The sequence below is a fragment of the Ambystoma mexicanum genome, chromosome 6p (assembly GCF_040938575.1).
Source record: "Ambystoma mexicanum isolate Mex_15411 chromosome 6p, UKY_AmexF1_1, whole genome shotgun sequence".
Lineage (NCBI taxonomy): Eukaryota > Metazoa > Chordata > Amphibia > Caudata > Ambystomatidae > Ambystoma > Ambystoma mexicanum.
The window spans coordinates 81,754,111-81,777,447 of record NC_090935.1 but is presented as its reverse complement, the minus strand read 5'-3'; the positions used below and the strand labels follow the sequence as shown (position 1 = coordinate 81,777,447).

At 46.1% G+C, this 23,337-nt stretch overlaps 1 protein-coding gene across 1 annotated transcript in view; it reads left to right on the top strand.

The window, feature by feature from the left end:
* Nucleotides 1–23,337, top strand: part of LOC138510682 (vomeronasal type-2 receptor 26-like) — a 469,167-nt gene that overhangs the window by 110,555 nt on the left and 335,275 nt on the right. Inside the window, exon 3 of the mRNA XM_069626460.1 lies at nucleotides 15,567–16,412. Within this exon, the coding sequence (XP_069482561.1) occupies nucleotides 15,567–16,412 (846 nt within the window). The remainder of the gene's footprint in view (nucleotides 1–15,566; nucleotides 16,413–23,337) is intronic.

Genomic DNA, 23,337 nt, shown 5'->3' with positions numbered 1-23,337 from the left:
CAAATCAAAGCTAATGGCAATGAGATGAATGAACATTACACTACTGGGTACGCTCTGACGAAATAGATAGAAATTTAAAGATCAAAGAGATATGATTAGGTGACCTGCCCTTACCTTGACCAAAAAACAGTTAGATTCAGCAAGCAGGGTAGTTAGTAGCAGGAGAACAGGGAGGTGTTGACAGGAAGCACGATGACGAGCTGACTCGCAGTGGTCACAGAAGTTCTCAGGTAGCACGCTAACGAGTTGACTTGCAGAGCTCACAGATGTTCTCATGATAAATATCAAGGGTTTATAAAGAATTAGAGAAGTGGGTGTGTATGTGAATGAGTGACGTGTATATTGTGTGGTCTTATGTTGATGGCAGGGGCTCAGCCTGCTTCAGGGGACCCTGCATGGAGACACGGAGTCTGGCTAGGCCATGTGTACAATGGCTCTTGGGCGTAAAATACCTTTTTAAGTGTACATGGTGTTTGGCACCTCAGCAGTTTCCACCCTGCCAGCCCCCTTTGGCAGAGCTCATCCACTGGTGTGAACTGCCTTTGATAATGGAGGGGGGAGGGATGGGCATGAGGTATGCAGACAAGGCCTGGAACAGCGCTGAAGGGAGAGACACACTTATGTGGATTGTAGGGGCACAGCCTGCTTCAGGGGAGCCTGCCTGGAGAGACTGAGTCTGAGGAGGGCATGTGTACAATGGCCCCTGGGCGTAATATAACTTTGAAGTGCACATGGTGTTTGGCACCTTGGCCATTCCCACCCCTGCCAGCCCCGTTTGGCAGCACACATCCACTGCCTTTGATAATGGAGGGGGATGGATGGGCATTAGGCGTGCAGACAAGGCCTGGAATAGTGCTGAAGGGTTAGACACACTTATGTGGATTGTAGGGGCACGGCCTGCTTCAGGGGAGCCTGCCTGGAGACACTGGGTTTGAGGAGGGCATGTGTACAATAGCCCCTGGGTGCAAAATACCTTTGAAGTGTATATGGTGTTTGGCACCTTGGCCGTTCCCACCCTTGCCAGCCCCCTTTGGCTGCACACATCCACTGGTTCGAACTGCCTTTGATGATGGAAGGGGGCTGGATGGGAATGAGGCGTGCAGACAAGGCCTGCAACAGCACCAGCTCCTCTTAGCAGGAAATAATGTGGAGACTGGGGCAGACTGGGAACTCAGTGCCTGAACTCCTGAGTCAATCTCTCTTCTAATCTGACATCTGAACAACAGGAGGACTGCAAGGACTGCACGTTTCTGTTAAATCAGTTTGCCTCCCTGTTTTCACTATCACCAGGCCTGACCCCTTGGGGCCAGAATAAAATTGTAACTGGTGACTCTTTACCTGTGAAAAGCAAAGATTACAGAATGTCAGACCATGTAAGGACTCACATAAAGGAGGAGGTCAACAAGATGCTTGATCTCGGGGTTATGGAGCCATCTACAAGTCCATGGTCTAGTCCAGTTGTTCTCGTTCTAAAGGCAGGATCCAAAGAGTTGAGATTCTGTGTGGACTATAGAGCCCTAAATGCAGTCACAAAGACTGATGCCCATCCTTTAACAAGGACAGATGAACTGGTGGATAAACTCGGTGCAGCTAAGTACCTAAGTACATTTGATCTTACTTCAGGCTATTGGCAAATAGCCCTGACAGACCATGCCAAGGAGAAAACTGCATTTTCGACCCCAGCAGGCCTCTACCAGTTTAAGGTTATGCCATTTGGATTAAAGAATGGACTTGCTACATTCCAAAGGATGATTAATCACGTTCTAAATAGGATGGATGACTTCTGCTTGGCATACTTGGATGACATTGCAGTGTTCAGCCCTACGTGGAAAGAACATGTTGACCACTTATGATATGTATTGCAGGCTCTTGAGCAGACCCATCTGACCATAAAGGCAAGTAAATGTCAAATTGGTCAGAGCAAGGTGGTCATGAGGTAGGAGCAGGTGAAATAAGGCCATTGCCTAGCAAAGTACAAGCTGTACAGAACTGGGCCACCCCTACTACTCAAACACAGGTGAGAGCCTTCCTAGGTCTCACTGGGTCCTACAGGAATTTCATAGAGAACTATGGGACCATAGCTTCTCCCTTGAATGTAGTCTCCTCTCCAAAATTCCCTAAAAAGGTCAGATGGAATGAGGAGTGCACTCAACACTTTGAAAACCTGAAGAAAGCCCTTTGTCAAGCTCCAGTCCTAAGAGCTCCTGATTATCACCAACCCTTCATTGTGCAGACAGATGCCTCCAATACAGGTATAGGCGCAGTCCTTAGTCAACTGGGTGAGAAAGGTAGGGAGCACCCATTTGCTTCATCAGCAGGAAGCTGAAGGAACCAGAAACAAGGTGGGCAACCATTGAGCGTGAGTGCTTTGCTATTGTGTGGACTCTGAAGAAGTTTAGACCGTACTTGTATGGATCTACTTTTGTGATTCAGACAGACCACCAACCCTTGAGATGGTTAATGCAAATGAAAGGGGAGAACCCAAAACTACTAAGATGGTCAATCTGCCTGCAAGGGTTTGATTTCACCATTGAGCACAGGTAAGGATGTCACCACCAAAATGCTGATTGTCTCCCTAGGATGGTTGACCGACTAGAGTGAAGAAATTCATCCAGGAGTTGATTAAATCCTCCTGTCCCTTAGTCTAGGAGGGGGGGGGGGGCGAGTGTTAGGGAGAATTCTCCAGAATGGCTAATTTCCCCTAGCTGTTGAGTCCCTCAGAAGCTTTGCTGGATTTCTTGGATTGATTTTCTCACCTGGTAAGAGTGTGAGCCTTGTTTCCCCACTCTTACATGTGTTTTGCTGTGTATTGAACATTTTTATGTTCATGGATATCGGAGTCTCACCAACTCCATAGGCATCATCTTTTTACTGTGTGTCACACAGCACCTTTAGTGCAGGGACACAGGGTTGTCTTTTCCGACTTCCACTTTAAACTCCATTTTCTGGGACTGACTACTGTAAAGTTGCCATTGACTTTACTAGTCTTTTTAAATTTACAGACCCAGCACACCCTATCTTCCAATAGAGTACGGGATGGGTTAATAGTTATCCCCTTTTGTCTGATTCTCATGGAACATTTGTTTGTTCCCCTTTTTCTAAGATTTGGCTGGTGGCAGTGGTATCTACCATTTTTATTCTACCGCAGACTATGAAAATAGCCTCGGTACCATTAGAGGCTATGGTGGTAGCCTCTAACTCAAACCCAGTAACCCATTTTTATTTTAACTTGGTTCTGTTTGGGTTTTTTTTGCCATTTCTTTTTGTAAAAGTCTTTCTAGTGTTTTACTCTGCGCGCCAAACCAGGTTTGCTTCCTTTGTTTGCTGTCCTTTGGCGGGCTTCTGCACAGAAGCCCTCCTTAGGCGCCTGAGTGTCTGGGTGGGCAGGATGTGAGGGAAGGGTTTTAGGACCTCTGCACAGGGTCTGCTTGGAGACCCAAGTCACACTCTAGTTTTATTGGCTAGGTGGATGTCCTGCCAAGACAGCCACTTTGCTGTGTGATTGTCAGCCAGGCTGTGTGAATGGGGGATTTGGTGCATAAAAACCCTTTCTCTGGTACTGGAAAGAGAGAACCAACGAGAAGCTGAAGGAAGACGACTGCTGCAACTACTGGACACCCAGTGAAGCCCTGCTGCAGGTCCAAATTACCTGAAACTTTGATGACAGAGGAGATCTGCAAAGAGTCTTCTCCCCCTGAGCCTGGTGGGAACAACCAGCTCGCCAAACACCAGACACCGGTCCTCACCCTGGTCGAATTTGCTGTGTATCGCTGCACTAGATCGGATAGCCAGTAGGAAGAGAACCAGTTTGGGTTTTAAGAAGTGCACCTTTTATACAACGTTTTACTCCGCTGCTGGCTTCTTCCCTGGGCAGTGCAGGACCCTCCAGCCGTCCTCCTTCGTGTCCCCACGACAGGATCTTCAGGAACCGTGAGCCTGCAGGAACTGCCTGGAACAACTGCCTCAGCTACAGCATTCTTCTGCTTTTAAGGTACTGTGCAAATTTGGTCGTTCGTTCTGTCCAGCCGTGGTGAAAGTGCAGGAAACATTTCGCCTCTCCGAAGGCTTGTCCTTCTCTTCTCCTTTGAATAACTCTTCCTCCGACCAACTGCATTTTGAACTTTTGGCAAAGCCTTAACTGCAAACTACTTTCAACTGTGTGATCCTCTGCAAAGACTCTGAATCATTAACAGTGGCCCAGACCTATCGACTTGAATCCTAGTTGTAGTAGCCTTTTCTAGATTGCCCTGCTTATAACTTGCTTGTGCTGTTGATAGTTGATAATCTTGTCTTTCCTCCCCTTTAAATTGCTGGCGTGCCATTTTGCTCATACTTCATTTTGAGCTTAACTTGTCCAGAATTGATTGGGTGTTGTAGTGTATTAAGACTGTGATTTTCAGCTTTTTATAATAGTGAACTGTTTTATAACTGATGGTGTAAATAAATGTATATTCTATTACTCAGAAACCTTCAGTCAGTATTTGTTTGAACCATAGTGACTGCTGTCCTTTGTGTGACCTCTGGTACTGCTCACTTTACTCTTGAGATAAGTCTGGCTGCTCAGCCATCACTACCACTATACTGTGTAGTACAGGCTTGTACCAAAGGTGAAATTGTACTGACACGTGTAGTCTTAATTGTGTGTAGTGTTCCCAAAGGGTACTGCATATGATTCTGCCTAACAGTGGACTTTCAAAATGTGGGGTTTAGGAAAGGAATGGGGACTTCCCTGAATGGCTCCATATTATCTCATTAACAAAATAGATCTATCGCAGAGGTCTTCAATCTGTGGGGCGTGCCCCCCTTGGGGGCGCCACCATGCCTGGGGGGGGGGGGCGTGTGATGCCTTCCAGAAGAAAAGAAAAGAAAAGAAAAAGAGTAACGCTTTTTTTTTCTTTTTCTGCCGCACTGAACTTAGCATGTGCAATGGGGACCACTGGCTCCCATGCACATGCTCAGCCAGTGCGATGTGGTGGGGGCGTGGCCATGGAAACAGGAAATAAACACAGCCTGGACGCGCGCTTTCCTGCATTTGGATCGCGCGTCCAGGCTGCGTTGTGGTGTCCTGTGTTCCATGTTGTTGCTGCTGCTGCCGACGTGTGCGAGTACGAGGTAAGTCACCAGTTCCGGCTTTATTTTTAACACGGCTCCCCAGTGGCAATCTGCCACGGGGGAGCCGCGTTATTAATGCAGCACCGGTCCCCCTGCGCCCCTCTCTCCCTGCATCCCCCACATTGGGGGGCATGCATGGAGGAGAGGAGGCGAGCGGGGGACCGGAACTGCTCTGCCGGTGTTTTTTTACAACGCGGCTCCCCCATGGCAGATTGCTGGAGCCCAGCAATCTGCCACGGGGGAGCCGCGTTATTAATGCAGCACCGGTCCCCCTGCGCCCTTCTCTCCCTGCATCCCCCACATTGGGGGTCATGCATGGAGGAGAGGAGGCGAGCTTGGGACCGGAACTGCTCTGCCGGTGTTTTTTTACAACGCGGCTCCCCCATGGCAGATTGCTGGAGCCCAGCAATCTGCCGTGGGGGAGCTGCGTTATTAATGCAGCACCGGTCCCCCTGCGCTCCTCTCTCCCTGCATCCCCCACATTGGGGGGCATGCATGGAGGAGAGGAGGCGAGCAGGGGACCAGAAATGCTCTGCCAGTGTTTTTTTACAACGCGGCTCCCCCATGGCAGATTGCTGGAGCCCAGCAATCTGCCATGGGGGAGCTGCATTATTAATGCAGCACCGGTCCCCCTGCGTCCCCCAATAGCGATAACCCCACATTCAGGGGGAACCGGGGTGCAAAGCTCCTGCTCCCCTGAGAGAATTGAGGGCCTCTGCCAGTGGAGTAACTTTGCTTAAAATGTTGGGGGGACATGACATCTGAAGAAAAGGTGACCCAGCTAAATGAATGAGGACAAAATGGTATGCCATGAAAGTTGGGGGGACAAACACCCCTGCCCCCCCTAAAATTACACCCATGGCCTCTGCCCACAGGTCTGCCAGGGGCATCACTACTGGCACACCAGAGCTGCCCCCCAGAGTCTTTCCCAGAGCCGCTGAAATAATGTAAAATGGTAGTAACACCAGGGCACTAAACCCACAATTAGCAAGAGTGCTTCGGGGCACCCCAGCAAAACAGGAAGTATCATTGTTCCCAAGTACTTTAATTTTCCACATAAATTTGCTGGACTTCCAGTCCCCCTTATGCCCACCCGTCCATTCCATGCACCCCCAGTCCCCTCTCCAGATCTTGTAGTCCGAAGCGTTCTAATCTTGTGGCTGTGCAGTAGACAAGGAAACCACAAGCAGAAATGATTAAACTATCGAGTGATGAAAACATTAAGGGTCAGGTGGGCTCATGAATTTTTTTGCATGGGGTGTTTCCCACCAACCCCAACATTTTCACATGGCTCAGTTCAACTCTTTGCATGTGGTGTTTGCCATGTTTATGCTTTTTTTGGGGTGCATTTTTACTTTTTTAAAACCGTTTGCAATGTTTCGACAGGTTCAGGCTCCTTTTCTCGATGGATCGTTTTCTAGTGCCCAAAGATGGTAGGGATCTGAAACGTAAAGCGGAAGGAGAGGTGGGAACAGACAAAAGAAATGCAAAAACACAGAAATATGATCACTCTTATTTGGACTTTGGGTTCACATGCATCACAGTCGCTGGGGAAGTGAAGCCGCAGTGTGTGATTTGTGGTGCTACATTAGCAAATGGCAGCCTGAAGCCAACAAAATTAAGGCGGCATTTGGAAACCAAAGATGCCGATTTAGCAAAAAAGACCAGGGATTTCTTTGTACGGCAGCTGCAAGGCATGAAAAAGCAAAAGGAGACTGTTAAAAGTGTGGCATCTGTACCTGCAAATGCTTTGAAAGCATTTTACCACATTGCGTACTTTCTTGGCAAAAACAAGAAGCCTTTTACAGATGCTGAGAAAGTGATTCTCCCAACCATTCTCGCTGTCAACCGGGTGATGCTTGGTGAAAGTGCAGCAGAGAAATGCAAAAGTATCCCTATGTCAGACACAACAATTTGCCGCTGTATTGCTGACCTGTCCTCTGATATCAGTACAGAATTGATATCGCGCTTGAAAGACAGCCAGTTCGCCCTACAGTTGGATGAGGCCACTGACATATCAAAAGAAGCTCACTTGATTGCCTATGTGAGGCACTGCAACGGAAAGGAGATGTTGGAGGACTTCTTGTTTTGTAAGCAAATAAAGGGCAGAGCAACTGCACCTGAACTCTTTGAACTTCCTAAGTTCCAACTGCCTAAAGTGGGAGGCGTGTGTTGGTATTTGCAAGGATGGTGCACCTTCAATGTGTGGTGCTAGAGCTGGGCTAAAAGCAAAAGTATTGGCAGTAGCTCCACATATTGTGGAGCTTTGGAGGAGGAGGGTTGATATTGGCATAGCCGATGCGTTCCCATTATTAGAAGATGCTGTTAAGGAGACGGAGTATGATCTTTCATGTGTTTCTGAAGTAATTGGAAACCATTTAAATTCTCTCAGAACCAGTCTCGAAAAGTACTTTCCTGACGACAATTGCAACATGAATGACTGGGTGGTTCAGCCTTTCCTAGCTGACGTAGGAGCCCATCTCCCAATACAACTCCAGGAGGAACTAATGGAGCTCCAAAGTGACCACCTACTAGAGAGCCAATTCAGAAAATTGTCTTTGGGTGCATTTTGGAAACATGTGTCTGCAAAGTATCCAACTTTATCGAAATGTGCAGTCAATGTACTTTTACCTTTCAGCACCTCATACCTGTGCGAAATTGGGTTCTCTGCACTTGCAGCCCTAAAGACAAAATATCGGTCAAAGCTGGAGGTGGAAGAAAGCCTGTGGTTGGCTATTGGAAAAATTGAACCCAATATTGACAGGCTGGCTGGTGAAAGGCAGGCCCACCCTTCACACTAGTTCTCCAGTATGCCACTGTCCAACTTGCAAGTGACCCCATTGACAGTACGCTGTTGTACTTCAGAAACAAATTGTTACAGCACTTGCATAGCAAATGTTACTACAGGACAGCAATATTGGGTGTTTTTGTTTGTGTGAAATAAATATCCAACACTATTTTTAGTCGAGTCCTCTGTATTATAGCAAAATAATCGGAATGCTTTGTTCACAAATATTTGTCCTCATCTTATTTGAATCATTGCAAGCAATGATTTTGAAACAACGTGGTATTTGGCATGCACTCCGTTGGGGGCACCATTGTACTCCAGCGCGCGATAACCGTTCGCAATCGAGTACAATTTTGGAGTACATGTGTATAGGGGGGGCCTGGGCCGGAGACATTTTTCTTAGGGGGGGCTCGGGGTCAAAAAGTTTGAAATCCACTGATCTAGGGCCAAATAACAAGTCATATAACTAGCCTTTTTAGTTCTTATCATGGCATTTGACCGGATCAAACACAAGTTCTGGAAGATATTGTTGTTCTGGGGCTACCCAAAATTCTTGATCCTTCCCTTAAGGTACTTGCATACGGATACCAACATACAGCTCTGACTAAACACAGATAGTAATTTGTCAATAATAATAGAAACAATAGAAGCATTGAGGGGCCTAAGACAGGGCTGTGTTTTAGTACCATTTTTGTTTAATCTGTATGTTGCAGATATAAAGGAAGCTTTTTTGGAGACAGGATCATTTTCTCTGATGCGCGGGGCTTCCCCTGTTTTTTGGATAGCTTATGCAGATGGCCTGCTCTTGTTGGACTATACACCAATTGGGCTTCAGTGCCAGGGGACAGACCTGAAATCTTACATGAAGAAATGAATTGGAAATCAATTCAACAAAATCTGAAATCATGTTCTGCAAAATTCCAGACTTCAGTTACACCATGGTGGGTGCCAACCTATCTCACCCCTAAATCATATGCATGTCTCACCCAATTACTTTGCTGTATACTGCACCAGAATGTGACTGAAGCCTGGAGGCCCATACAATATAGAAAGTACTTGTGCTCTACTATGAGTCACTTCATCCTTTACTGACCCTATTGACTATCCACACACTTCTGACCTACCACTTTGCACTGAAACCCATCACACGCAATATAACCAAGCCACTTACATACAACTTCTTAATACACCTCTAAAACTAACATATGTACCAAAGCTCCACCAGCCAATGTTTCCCAGTACTAAAGTCTTGCAATCTCCCTTCTGGCACAAAAACTTCCAGGTTCTTGACCTAGAACACCCTCCAAACTCACATATATGTTTAGCTAAGGGTACGTCAGGTCTGCATACATAAAGATAAGACAACATCTATCTTTAATTTTCCTTCTTCGCCCAACTAACCAAATGCACCCGCCCTCTCTTCAGATTCACCAGGGTGCCTGGAGACCATGCAATCAGCAGCAGTGCATGGTATAAATCCTAATTTCATGAAATGACATAATACTATTGTATAGAACCTGGTGCCTTTGTAGTGTGGGATCACTTTGGAAAATCTTCAATGCGAATATTTGATATAACTCTCACCAAACAGACAGTGCACTATGCAGTGTGATGGTAATGGCTGGAAATATGACCGGTTCCTTAGCAGTTGATACCAATGTATAAAAAGGGGATCAGTAACTAATCATGTGGACATTTCCTGGGCATTGTATAGCAATCTTTGACAGTGGGGAGGGCCTCCCTATTTGATAGATATAACTTATAACTTTGAAAGGAGTAAGAGGGGAGATCACCTGAATATTTCATGCTATTCTGCCAGATGTGATGAGTGACTGGGAATTGAATGGTATTGAGATATGTAAGTAGGTATTTTGCAGCACTTTATTGCAGTGGATGACTATTTGGAATTCGGAATTTGTACTTTTTGAGAATAGCACTTCATGGTAGTCGATAAGAACAATGTTAAGCCCTGGCAATGATTCATATACTTGGGTAATTCATAGAAATATCTGATTTGATGTGCGTACCTAGACATTTGATGAAAATAAGTGCCACATGATAACGTTTGTGGATGTTTCACAACAATGCCGGGTACATGATGCCATAACCTGGTATTTCATGGAAATACCATGCATAGAATGTGGCTATGCACTCTTTACCGTTTGGAGGCAGTCAGATGAAGGATGCGTTGTCCGGTTGATTGAGACTTTCATTGCAAGCCGTCTGGACCTTCCGACCAGGTCACGGAACAGAGTCAGCCCTACTTGATCTGAAAATACAGCTTGCAGACACTATGGATAAAGGCAAACCGGCACCCCTTCTCCTACTGGATCTATCTGCCGCCTTTGACCTTGTCAACCACGATATCCTAGGCATGCACCTAAAAAATGAAGCACACTTCTCCCCGGAAGCCATTGCATGGGTGGCCTCATTCCTTAATGGCAGACTCATGAAAGTCTTCTCAGACACTGCCTCGGCAACCCCTACTACCATCCACTGCGGCGTCCCCCAAGGCTCCTGCACCGCCCCCACTCTCTACAATATATTCACCCTTCCTCTCTTCAATGACCTTGACTGTCGTAACATAGCGTACACCAACTACGCAGACGATACGCATGTACTACTCCCGCTAACTGGGACCTACGAAGAAGATGCGACAGCATTAACCAAAATCTACACAGCCATCCAAACCTGGATGGCGGCCAACGGCCTCTGCTTAAACGGGGACAAAACCGAAATCCTCATAGTAGGGACCAATGAAATTCTCAACAAACTCCCCCCCAATACAAATCCTTCAACATCGACAACTCCACCATCACAGTCTCCAAGACTGTTAAAACCTTAGGTGTTCACCTAGATGCCTCACTATCTATGTCTCGCCAGGTCAACGCCATAGCCTCTTCCTCAGCACTCACCACCAAGGTGATAAATGCTGTCAAGCCTTTTCTCTCCACTAAAAACTGCCTGTCCATCGCCAGAGCCACTATAGGTACAAAACTAGACTACTGTAATGCCCTGTTCCTAGGCACCTCCGCCCACAACCTAAAAAAACTCCAAATCACGCAAAACAATGTGCTCCGGGCAGCGCTGTCCATTCCAAAAAGAGAACACATCTCGCAAGCAAGGAAAGATGCTCACTGGCTACCCGTGAAGGAACGCATACTTTTCAAAGCCATGACCATCACACATAGATGCCTCTCCCTGGATGCCCCACCCTATCTCGCAGAAAGAATCACACCGAAAGACTCCATCAGACCCACCAGAGCTCACCGCACCAACATGATTGATGTCCCCACGTTTCAAAGATCCAGGGCGGGAGGAACCAGCTTCCAACACCTCGCACCTAAAAACTGGAACTCCTTACCTACCTCACTAAGGAACGAAAAATCATACCACACCTTCCGTAAAAACCTCAAAACCCTCCTATTCCGCTAAAGTCCTCCACATGCACATTCATGCTTGCATTGTAACCACAGCATAGCATAACCTCTAAGCTCAATGTTTATTACCAATGTGAAATGTACTCTGTAACACGGTTTACATCTGTAACCATATTCCTATGTTTGTGTTCAAGACTAAGTCTGCTGTAACAGCGCCACGATGCCCCAGGGCAGTTTTGTGTGCTTTATAAATGAAAATAAATATAATATACTAGAGTGTCCCCAAGACTATTAACAATAGGATTTCCACACCCTCCTGGATCTGTGGCACCTGGAATTGGCTGACAGTTGCTAATAGAATTAAAATAAAGGCCCTGTGCACACTCCATCAGACAGAATTAAAATTCATCAGACAGGCCTCATTACGGGTGTGGTGGCCTGGAAACAAGGGTGCCAGGAAGCTTACCGGCACCCTTGTTTCCGTGCCCCCACACTCCAACCCTGTGGGCGGGGGCCATTGCACCTGATAGGTCTGACCTGCCGGGCGTAATGACCCCTGCTCGCACAGTTTTCACGGAAGCACCGGCACTGTTACTAACCGTGCTGGTGCTTTTGTGTCCCCACTCCCATGGAGTCCTATGGGACTCCATGGGAATGGGAATTTACAAAATCTGCCGCCTGGCTTCCTGCTCTGCTGGGACTTGTAATGTCCCGGTGGCACCGGGAAGTCAGCCGCTGACCTCGTAATGAGGCCCAATGTGAAGAATAGGTTTAGGCAGTGTATGCCATTGTTGGGATGCACGTACAGCCCCCCAGCCAGGCAGAAAGTTTCAGGTTGAGGAATGCCTATTAGAGAGAAGCCCAGTGGTGGCAGAGTGAAGGGTGTAATGCAGACAGCGTATACATTGGGCCTCATTACGACCCTGGCGTTAACCATGCCGGTAAAAATGGCAAGGCTGCTGCCAGAGTTGTTTTTTTACCAGCGCCTGGCAAAGGGGAATTACCGGGCCATTACAGCCCGGGAGTCCCAGCAATTCCCCATAACCAGGCGCTGGTAAAAATTACTCCCCATTCCCATTGAGTCCAACGGGACTCAATGGGAATGCGGAGGATGGTAGCACCAGCACCATTCATTACGGTGCCGGGTCTTACCATCAAGGTTGCAAGCGAGTGCCTTTCCGGCCTCCAGGTCAGACCTGTTGGCCGGGAAGGCACCCACTCACAGAAGTCGGAGTATGCCGGTGCGGTAACAACAGTGCCGGTAGCTTACCGACACCGTTGTTACCGGAACCGCATACTTGTAATGAGACCCATTGTCTTAATTAGATCTGATACATTTAGATATCCATATATAGCAACACAGAAAGAGCAACAAATGTATCAATGTTGCAGTTAGTATGCATTGAAGTGCGATACAGGGGAAGAGCAGACATAGGTGGAAGATTGAGTCAGTAGGGTAGTGTGATAGAAGCGAGGTCAGGGTGGTAAAAGTGACAGGAGTAACGTCATGTTGGAGTTGGATGTTAAGACCTATCACACAATGAACAGACAAGAATGAAGGTCTTGGTGTGGAGCTGCGACTGTTAGTTCAGCTCCAAAAACAAATCCCATTTCCTGTTCCCCAAGAGAGAAGCCGAGGTCAGAGGCACCCAGGGTGCGCAGATAAGCACCATTTTATCCAGCTGTGGGACCTGGACGTGATGGGAATGGAATGTTAGTTGGTAAAAGAGCAGGAAGGGATGCACCCGTTGATGGACAAATTCATGAGAGTAGGGGACAAGGCTCTGTGATGCCAATGAGCCAGGCAATGATTTAGAACACTACTGCCCTTACCCCGGGGAAAACACCCCATGTGAATGACACATAGACACACAACTTAAGCAAACAAACCCTCGTAGCTCAGACTCAAGAGCAGTGTCCTGGACATGTCATCCCTGGGCACATCAGGTTGGGCGGAGATAAGGGTGGAGCCATGTCTGGAACATCTTGTGATTCAAGACAGGAGGAGAAGAGGTGATGCCAATAAATTTAGAACAAGGTCGCACACAGCTTGCATGCACCATGGCATCTGGGTTAATGAGGAAGCTTATGGTCTCATCAAGAGCTGGGTTGTCCTCGTCAAGTTACTTATATCACATCTGGAACAGAAGGGTGCACATCATGTGATGGTCCCAAATTTTCAAACCTTTTGACAAGAACCCACCAATCATATACCTGGGTTTGACAGTGACAATGTAGGGGTCCACGTGTCTAGGGGACATGGGTAGTGTATATGTGGCCAATCGGTCAAGGTACTATAGGGGGAAATTGGCATGTTCTTTAGTGGCAGCCAATGAGGGTGGTGGGATTATGCTGTACACATTATTATGCATAGCATTGTTAATTTGAGTTTTTTCTGCTATATAAGGTGTAACGTCTTGATATACGACAAGCTGCATGTCAGTATGGTTTTACGGGAGCGCCTGAGACCCTTTATGCATGTATTAAACCTTATTTTCCCTGCAATGAGGGGCAATGGTTATTTTGGCATTCGGATTGTTTTTATTCTCTGTGTTTTGGGCTGCCATCCTTTCACCATGTTATGTTATGTTATATTAACAAATGTATAACACAAACATTCGCCCAAGGTCATCTTGGCAGCACATCAGACAGAGCGATGACCAATGGGTGCAAATGGATAGGTAAGAAAGGCAGCACCCTATGAAGCACGCGCAATAAGATGTGACCCATTTTACACACTGTATTCATCTGGGTGGTCATGACCACCGTCACTGGAGTTGGTAGATCACCTAAAGCAGTCGGCCAGAAAGAGGAGACCAAAGAGTGAGATCCATCCACCAGAAAACTGAGATCTGCCTCCCAGGACGTACTTTCATCCCAAAATCCAGAGCAGTCAGGAGGTACAGAAGAGCTTTCTCCAGCCTGGTAGCAATCATTTAGACTCTGATCTTCCTAGGCCTTAGAACACCAACAGATCATCTTATGTGCAGCTTTAAAATAAACACATTCCCGCTCCCTGGCCCTAGCACTTGCTTTCATCTCCTGCCATCTTTGTGTCTTTCTAGACATACATGTTTTGCTCCTGACAGCAATATACCTCCTCTGAATGATGTGATCTACAAATCCAAATGCCACCCCAACTTGAGTTGCTGGTGCACCTTGTGTCAAGATTTGGCAAATAATCTGAGCAATTGGCCATTACATGAAAATAAATGGCATATGACCCTCTGCATATCTGACATGTGATGAGCCTACATGACATATGATCATCTCAGTAGCTAGCATGTCATGGGGATGTGATGACGTGAGTACCTTTCAGTTTTTGTGGAAAAGTGGCATATTATCATCTGTGTACCTGCCATTTGATGTCAATACATGGCATATGAACACCTCAGTGCCAAGCATTTCATGTGAAGACATGGCATGTGATGATCTGAGCACCTGGCATTTGAGTGGAATTCATGGCATAAGATCAACCTTGTGATTGCCATTTGAAGGGAATACATGCCATACCATGATCTGAGCACCTTGCACTAGATGTGAATAAAGGGAAAATAATGAATTTCCGAGCCTTTGAGTGGAATACATGGCATAGCATCATCTGAGCGACCGCCATTTGTGAATACATGACATATGGTAATCTGACCTCTGACCTCCTGGCATTAGATGAGCACTTTGATATTCATAAATGAAAAGCGAGAAACCAATGTTGCTATACAAAAGCTCAAACTATTGGGTTTACATATGTTAGTTATCAAAATGTATTATCTCCGATTCTCACCCAAAATATCTTGAGAAGACAGACAGATATCAACTGCTTTGGCTTGCTCAAATGTTATTGATGGGAGACAAGCGGAAAAGAGAAATTATTTTACTGTAAATTCTTGCAAAATATATGAAAATGACACACGCTATGTTTTGGGTTTGAAGGAGAAAAGTTTTTGCATTTATAGCCACTTCAATTTGTCTTTTTGCTACAATTTTTTCATTTTAAATATCGCAGAGAAGCAGCCCCCTATCTTTCAGTGATTATGAGGATGTTACTGTGTTTTGAGAACAGATCACCCATTCAAGTTTATTTTATGTTAAGTCTAATGAATTAAATAATATCTGCATGCCATGTTCGACAAGCTTAGATGTTGTGTTTCCTCTTTGCCATGACTCAGGTTTGCTGAAACTCTGGATATCATTTTATAATTGTCAATCTGTAGAGGACTGTTGTTCTATTTTGATGTGTCCACAGATCTCAGGCCCTCGTTTCTTTAACTATTTCCTCTTTCCAGCAGATCAGTTATGGGGCGCTAGATCCTGTCCTTACTGAGAACAATGAGTTTCCATCCTTTTACCGGACTGTCCCCAATGAGCGCTCACATTACGCTGGAATCGCCCAGGTGTTAGAACATTTTGGCTGGTCCTGGGTTGGGATCCTGGCCTCTGATGATGACAGTGGGGAGAGAGCAGTGCAAGAACTAAGGAAGGTGATCACCCAGACTGGAGGCTGTGTCGAGTTTATTTATATGTTTAACAGTGAGATGAATAACGCTGGTACGGATAGAACAGAAATTATTGTCAATGCCATTCGGAAGGCCACAGCGCAGGTGATCATTTTGTCCGGCACAGGGACATCAATGATGCAGTATTTCCTACATCGTCATTGGGAGGATGTGCCTCATAAAATTTGGATTGCATCAGTGACTGCGTCATCATTTAAAGAGTATTCTTTTGAAAAATACCTGAAAATGTTTAATGGTAGCCTGTCGTTTTCAATCAAGACTGGAAAAATAATCGGATTTAAGGAGTTTCTCTACGATATTAAACCACCCATGTTTCGAGACTATGATGTTTTCGACGCTCTATGGAAGGATGCTTTCAAGTGTAAATTGATGGATAGAGAAAACCCAACCTATTTCTATACTGAATATATATCACACCTTCCCTATTGCTCTGGAAATGAGACCTTACAAAGTCTTGACTCGTTCATCTATGATGTCTTCAACTTTCGATTCACACACAGGGTCTACATGGCTGTCTATGCAATGGCACACGCCTTACATGACATGTATCTTTCTGACCCTAGACCTGGAGCTGTGAGTGCTGCTGAGAGACCAAGTCAGGAACACAGGCCATGGAAGGTAAATAGTGTTCAGCACAGAAGCAGCTGCAGAGCAAACATGTGCTTCTTGCCTATGAATACCTGTTCAGGTCAAGGCTGCTGCACTAACCCAGACATTATGTGATCATTGGTATACTGGCCCAAACTCTGTGTTGTGTGTTTCGAATAAGAAGTATGCACGTGAGGATATGGAGTAGCAAGTGAGATTTTTGTGATCTCATGAATCTGCTGAGGGAAGGATAGGAGCTTGTGAAAAATAACACATTTCTTGCAGAATAGGAGAGAGATGGTGTGATCCCTATGGCGGCAGTGGAGGGAGTGGAGGGATTGGAAGGAGGGGAGGGACCAAGGTTTAAAGCTCATGAGAATGAGTCTTGTGCTTGATAATAAAAAGGCACAGTATGATGGCATGTTTAGTCCAGGGGAGATATTACCTGGCATATGAGTGAGATGGTGTGAGCCTCATGGAAGTAATAGAGGGAGTGAAGGGAGAGGAGGGACTGAGGTTGAAAGCTTATGAGAACGAGTCATGTGATCGATAATAAAAAGGCACTGTATGATGGTATGTTTAGTCCAAAGAAGACAGAACCTGGCATGTGAGTGAGATGGTGTGAGCATCATGGAGGTAGTGGAGGGAGCGGAGGGAGAGGAGGGAACGAGGTAGAAAGATTAGGAGAATGAGCCTTGCGCTCGATAATAAAAAGGCACAGTATGAGGGCCTGTTTAGTCCAAGGGAGAAAGAACCTGGCATGTGAGCGAGATGGTGTGACCATCATGGAAGTAGTGGAGGGAACGGAGGGAGAGGAGGGACCGAGGTTGAAAGCTTATGAGAATGAGTCTTGCGCTCGTTAATAAAAAGGCACAGTATGATGGCCTGTTTAATCTAGGGGAGACAGAACCTGGCATGTGAGCGAGTTGTACGCTCACATGGTCTCTGAAGGGACGTTGGGGAATGGTTGCGGCCCTCCCTTGAAGTGGATTCCCCTTGTCAGGCTTCTTCCCCTGCTCGTGTGCTGTGGACTGCCCTGGTTGTTGGCACTGCCCCTGTTTATTGATGATGGTGTGCTCTCCGTCCTGCTTCTCACTGCAGGGGTGCGTTTGATGGACCGGGTTCTTCACTGGACCATGTCTGTGGCAGCCCAGACTGGCTGTGGCTGAACCACTCCTAAGGTAAGTGTTTTATGGCTTTTAAGATATTGTAGTATTGCTTCTTGATTATTGTCCGTACTCTTTTGGTAATGTCTTTCCTCCGCTTTCTCGCAATAGATGATATGCGGCTCAGAGGTACTTGCGGTGCATGAAGCGGGGCCAAATGGGAAGGGAATGGAGTTCGCAATGCTCCGACGGAAGGTGATTGTTGATTTAAGGTCTAGCGCAAGGATTTGTCAAAGCGCAACCTTAAACGTAATGTCTTTTGCAAATTCTAACCTTGTTTTATATTTTCCTCTTGCACGTTCCGTCTTCCGATGGATTGCTCATGATGGAATGATGTCGGCGTAAACGCTGTATTCCCGAGGTCTGCAGGCGGATGAAGAATGCCTGAATCTACGATGATGCTGGCCGTAAGCTAATTCCCAGGTAAGTGCTGTGGCTGGTAGCTGAAAACAGGTAAGGATGAGCTCAGGCGGTGGTAGCTGGAAACAGGTAAGGATGCGCTCTGGTTGCAGTTGCTGGAAACAGGTAAGGATGTGCTCTGGCGACGGTAGCTGGAAACAGGTAAGGATGCGCTCTGGTTGCAGTTGCTGGAAACAGGTAAGGATGCGCTCTGGTTGCAGTTGCTGGAAACAGGTAAGGATGCGCTCTGGATGCAGTTGCTGGAAACAGGTAAGGATGTGTTCAGGCGGCGGTGAGCGTTAAGCTGCCATAAGCAGATTAACGCAAATCGCTTGCTTGCGGGCGGGGAAGGCTTAAATAACCTGGCTCCGGCCACCCCATTAGTTCTGACTCATGGCCCCACCCTGCCACTCCTAAAGGATGCTGCACGTGCAGCCCAACTCTCTCTTAAGGCCACACCCGAACTGGATACACGTGGAGGCCCCTGCAGAGAAGACAAGCACCTTGCACAAAAATAAAAGTGTGCAGTGTACACTTAATCGTGACCGGTAAGGGGCCTACTACCCCATAGGGGTAGTAGGACATATGGGTCGTCACCGGAACCAGTCCTGGTGCCAAAGGCACCAGGACTGGGTCCAACTGGACCGTCTATGTTGTGGGGTCTGTGGTTCCTGGCCAGTGGCCATGACAGCGAGATGGTGAGAGCGCCATGGAGTTAGTGGAGGGACTGGAGGGAGAGGAGGGACTAAGGTTGAAAGTTTAAGAGAATGAGTCTTGCGCTCGATAATAAAAAAGCACAGTATGAGGGCCCGTTTAGTCTAAGGGAGGCAGAACCTGGCATGTGAGTGAGATGGTGTGAGCGCCATGGAGGTAGTGGAATGAGTGGCAGACCCAAGGTATAAACCTCATGAGAATGAGTCTTGTGCTAGATAATAAAAAGGCCCAGTATGATGGACTGTTGTTAGGTAGAATCATATGCAGTACCCTTTGGTAACACTACACACAATTAAGAAAACAGGTGTAAGTACAATTTCACCTTTGGTACAACCCTGTACTACACAGTAAAGTGGTAGCGATGGCTGAGCAGCCAGACTTTGCTCAAGAGTAAAGTGAGCAGTACAAGAGATTACACAAAGGACAACAATGACTATGGTTCAAACAAACACTAATTGAAGGTTTCTGAATAAAAGAAAATAAGTTTATTTACACCATCATTCATAAAACAGTTCACTATCATAAAGCAGCAGAATATCACACTCTTAATATATTACAATAACCCCCAATCAATTCTGGACAAGTTAAGCTCAAAATGAAGTGTGACCAAAATGGCACGCCAGCAATTTTAAAGGGGAGAAAAGACAAGGTTATCCAAAATTATCAGCAACAACAACTTATAGGCAGGGAAATCTAGAAAAGGCTACTACAACTAGGATTCAAGTCAATAGGTCTGGGCCAATGTTAATGGTTCAGAGTTTTGCAGAGGATCACCCAGTTCAAAGTAGTTTGCGGTTAAGTCTTTGCCAAGAGTTCAAAACGAAGTTGGTCAGAGGAAAAGTTAGTTAAAGGAGAAGAGAAGGACAAGCCTTCAGATAGGCGAAAGATTTCACGCACTTTCACCGTGGTCGGACAGAATGAACGACCGAATTTGCACATCACCTTTAAAGAAGAAGAATGCTGTAGCTGAGTCAGTTCTTCCTGGCAGTTCCTGCAGGCTCACAGTTCCTGAAGCTTCTGTCATTGGGACAAGAAGGACGACTGCTGGAGGGTGCTGAACTGCCCAGGGAAGAAGCCAGTAGTGGAGCAAAACGACGAATAAAAGGTGCACTCCTTAAAACCCAAACTGGTTCTCTTCCCACTGGCTATCTGATCTACTGCATCGATGCACAGTAAATTTGACCAGGATGAGGACAGGTGTCTGGTGTTTGGCGCGCTGGTTTTACCCACCAAGCTCAAGGGAAGAAGATTCCTTGCATATCTCCTCTGTCATAGAAGTTTCAGGTGATTCGGACCTGCAGCAGGGCTTCACCGGGTGCCCAGTAGTTGCAGCAGTTGTCTTCCTTCAGCTTCTTGTTGGTTCTCTCGTTCCAGTGGTGACTCTGCATTCCAGTCCCAGAGACTAGCTTTTTATGCACCAAATCGACCATTCACACAACCTGGCTGTCATTCACACAACAGGGTGGCTGTCCTGGCAGGGCAGCCACCTAGCCAATAAACCTAGAGTGCAGGGGGCTACAAACACCTCCCTCACATCCTGCCCACCCAGACACTCAGGTGCCTAAGGAGGCCTTCTGTGCAGAAGCCCACCAAAGGAGGGAGATCATAGGAACCAAGCCTGGTTTGGCGTGCAGAGTAAAAAACTAGAAAGACATTTACAAAAAGATATGGTGAACAAACTCGACCGAAACCAAGTTAAAATAAAAGTCATAGCCTCAATGGTACCAAAGGCTATTTTCATAGTCTGCGGTAGAATAAAAAGGGTAGATAACACTGCCACCAGCCAAATCTTAGTGAAAGGGGAACATACTAATGTTCCATGAGAATCAGACAAAAGGGGATATGTATTAACCCCTCCAGTACTCTATTGGAAGTTAGGGTGTGCTAGGTCTGTAAATTTAAAAAGACTTGTAAAGTCAATGGTAACTTTACATGTTCTGGGAGACAGTAGTCAGTCCCAGAAAATGGAGTTTAAAGTGGGAAGTCTGAAAAAGACCACCCTGTGTCACTGCACTAAATGTGCTGGGTGACACACAGTAAAAGATGATGCCTATGGGGTGGGTGAGACTCCATAGTCCATGAGCATAACATTTTACAACACTCAGCAAAACACATGTAAGAGTGGGAAAAAAAGCTCACACTCTTACCAGGTGAGAAAAATTAAACCCTAGAAAGCCAGCAAAGCTGCTGAGGGACTCAACCGGTAAGGGAAATTAGCCATTCTGGAGAATTCTCCCTAACACCTGTTTAGTCCAGGGGAGACAGAACCTGCCATGTGTGCGAGATGGTGTGAGCCACATGGAGTTAATCGAGGGAGTGGAGGGAGAGGAAGGACTGAGGTTGAAAGCTTATGAGAATGAGTCTTGTGCTCGATAATAAAACGGCACAGTATGATGGCCTATTTAGTCCAGAGAAGACAGAACCTGGCATGTGAGCGAGATGGTGTGAGCGCCATAGAGGTAGCGGAACGAGAGGATGAGCCGAGCTTTAAAGCTCATGAGAATGAGTCTTGTGCTTGATAATAAAAAGGCCCAGTATGACAGCCTGTTTAGTCTAGGGGAGACAGAACTTGGCATGTGAGCGAGATGGTTTAAGCCTCATGGAGGTAGTGGAGGGAGAAGAGGGACTGAGGTCGAATGCTTATGAAAATGAGTCTTGCATTTGATAATGAAAAGGCACAGTATGATGGCCTGTTTAGTCCAAGGAAGTCATAAACTGGAATGTGAGTGAGATGGTGTAATCCCCATGTAAGTAGTACAAGGAGTGGAGGGAGCAGAGGAGCTAAGGTTTATAGCTGATGATAATGAGTCCTGTGCTCGATATTAAAAAGGCACTGTATCATGATCTGGTTCATCCAGGGGAGTCAGAATCTGGCTTGTGAGCGAGTGGAGGTCAGAGATTATGAGGTCAAGTCTTTGCCTTTGCAGTGAAGGAGGGCATTGATATGGAAGTCCTGGTGAGATGGGAGGACTTTTTCATGGATTTGGAAGAGGATTGTTCATGGATGTTCAAGCTTCCAAGTGGGATATTGTTTACATTGCTACAATTGTGGGGGATAATGTTTCAATAAAAATTGATAAACAACACATTTGTTAAAGTATGGATGGTCTGTAGATTAAGTTCAACATGAATTAGTGGATGGAGTCTTGTCACAGCTGACAGAAACTGATTCATACGTGTGCTGTCCCTCCTGGTTGATCATTCGGACAATAAATACCATAAGGAGCTGTCGGCAGGTCATCATTTTAGAGACAATTTCCAGATGTAATGTGGATTTCTCTTGCTTGTTTCATATATATATATATAAATCTCTGGCAGGACATCAGATAGTGTGATGGAAGCACACCAGTGACAGTTATGTGTCTGATAAATAGATGCCTGGGGCTTAGGGGTGTCCTGGTGATGGCATGTGTTCAGATACAAATGGATATCTTTCTATTTGTAAATGTGGGCATGAAGCATGTTGAGGACTGATTATGATCACATGTGTGTGTTACTTTGAATGTTTAAATGCGTCTGTAGAAATCTAGAAATCTAGAAAGCATGTACACAACACGGAGTAGTCTGGGGTGCCTGTGCATTATTTACATATGCATGTTCACACTCGTTAATGCTGGGCACCATTTATATACACGGTGCATGGCATTCACTTTGATTTCTATGGAATATGCCTGTTTTTTACAGTTGCAGAAACCGGGCAGTTTCCATTTCTATCTCCTCTGACAGGAATATGCAATGTGGGAGCAGATGTATGTGCATTGCATGCACAGAGCAGATGGGTGAGGCAGAAGTGGTCTTTATACTCCGCTCTTCAGCTGTGAGCCTGAGATGCACATGCAACAACCAGATCAACCATCAAGGACGGAAACCCAGGGATGGGTTACATGAGTACAATGCCACTGAAAAACATGTGTTTAAAATACGGATATACAGGATTTGACCGTGGAAGAATTCTTCACGGCGGAATTGACCTTGGTCAATTTTGCTGCGAAGACAATTTTGCTGCGTCCAAATCCGACACAACTTTTACCCCCGCACCCACAATAAATCCCCCCCACTTACCTTTTGTTTCTCTGTTTCCTTCTGACCCTGCGGGGTCAGTTCCCTCCCTCTTACGTGGCTTGGATCTGATGCCGCAGGGTCCGCTTTTCTCTTTTTTTTGTATGTTTCCCCGTCCCCCGCCTCCAGTCCTCAGTAACCGGGGGCCACCCCCGCTACCCCTCAATTCGGCCAGATTTACCATACATATTACATTTGAACAAATTGGGTAATACCTAAAATACCACCTTGTTAAGATGGATTTTCAGAATCAACCCTGGGGGTGGCTTCTGAGAGGCCACCCGTTTATAGGTGACATGGGGAAGACACTGATGTCTAGGCAAAATCATATCAAGGTAGGGTAGAAGAGCAGTAAGGCTTATACTCGGGAAGGTGTGAGAGTGGCCAACATCTTCAATGACACACACAGAACACTCCAATAATTTAAGTGAGACAACAGATATACAAAAATATACAATTATTTATTAGGCCTGTGAACAAGCAATGAAAACCTCAGATAAGCATTATCTCACAACTACTACTCATACACATGTATACATTTGGGGGTTCTGCTGACAAAGCGCCAACCCATTACCTTATGTGACGAATCTGAGGATGTCATCCCTTCTTCCATGGTG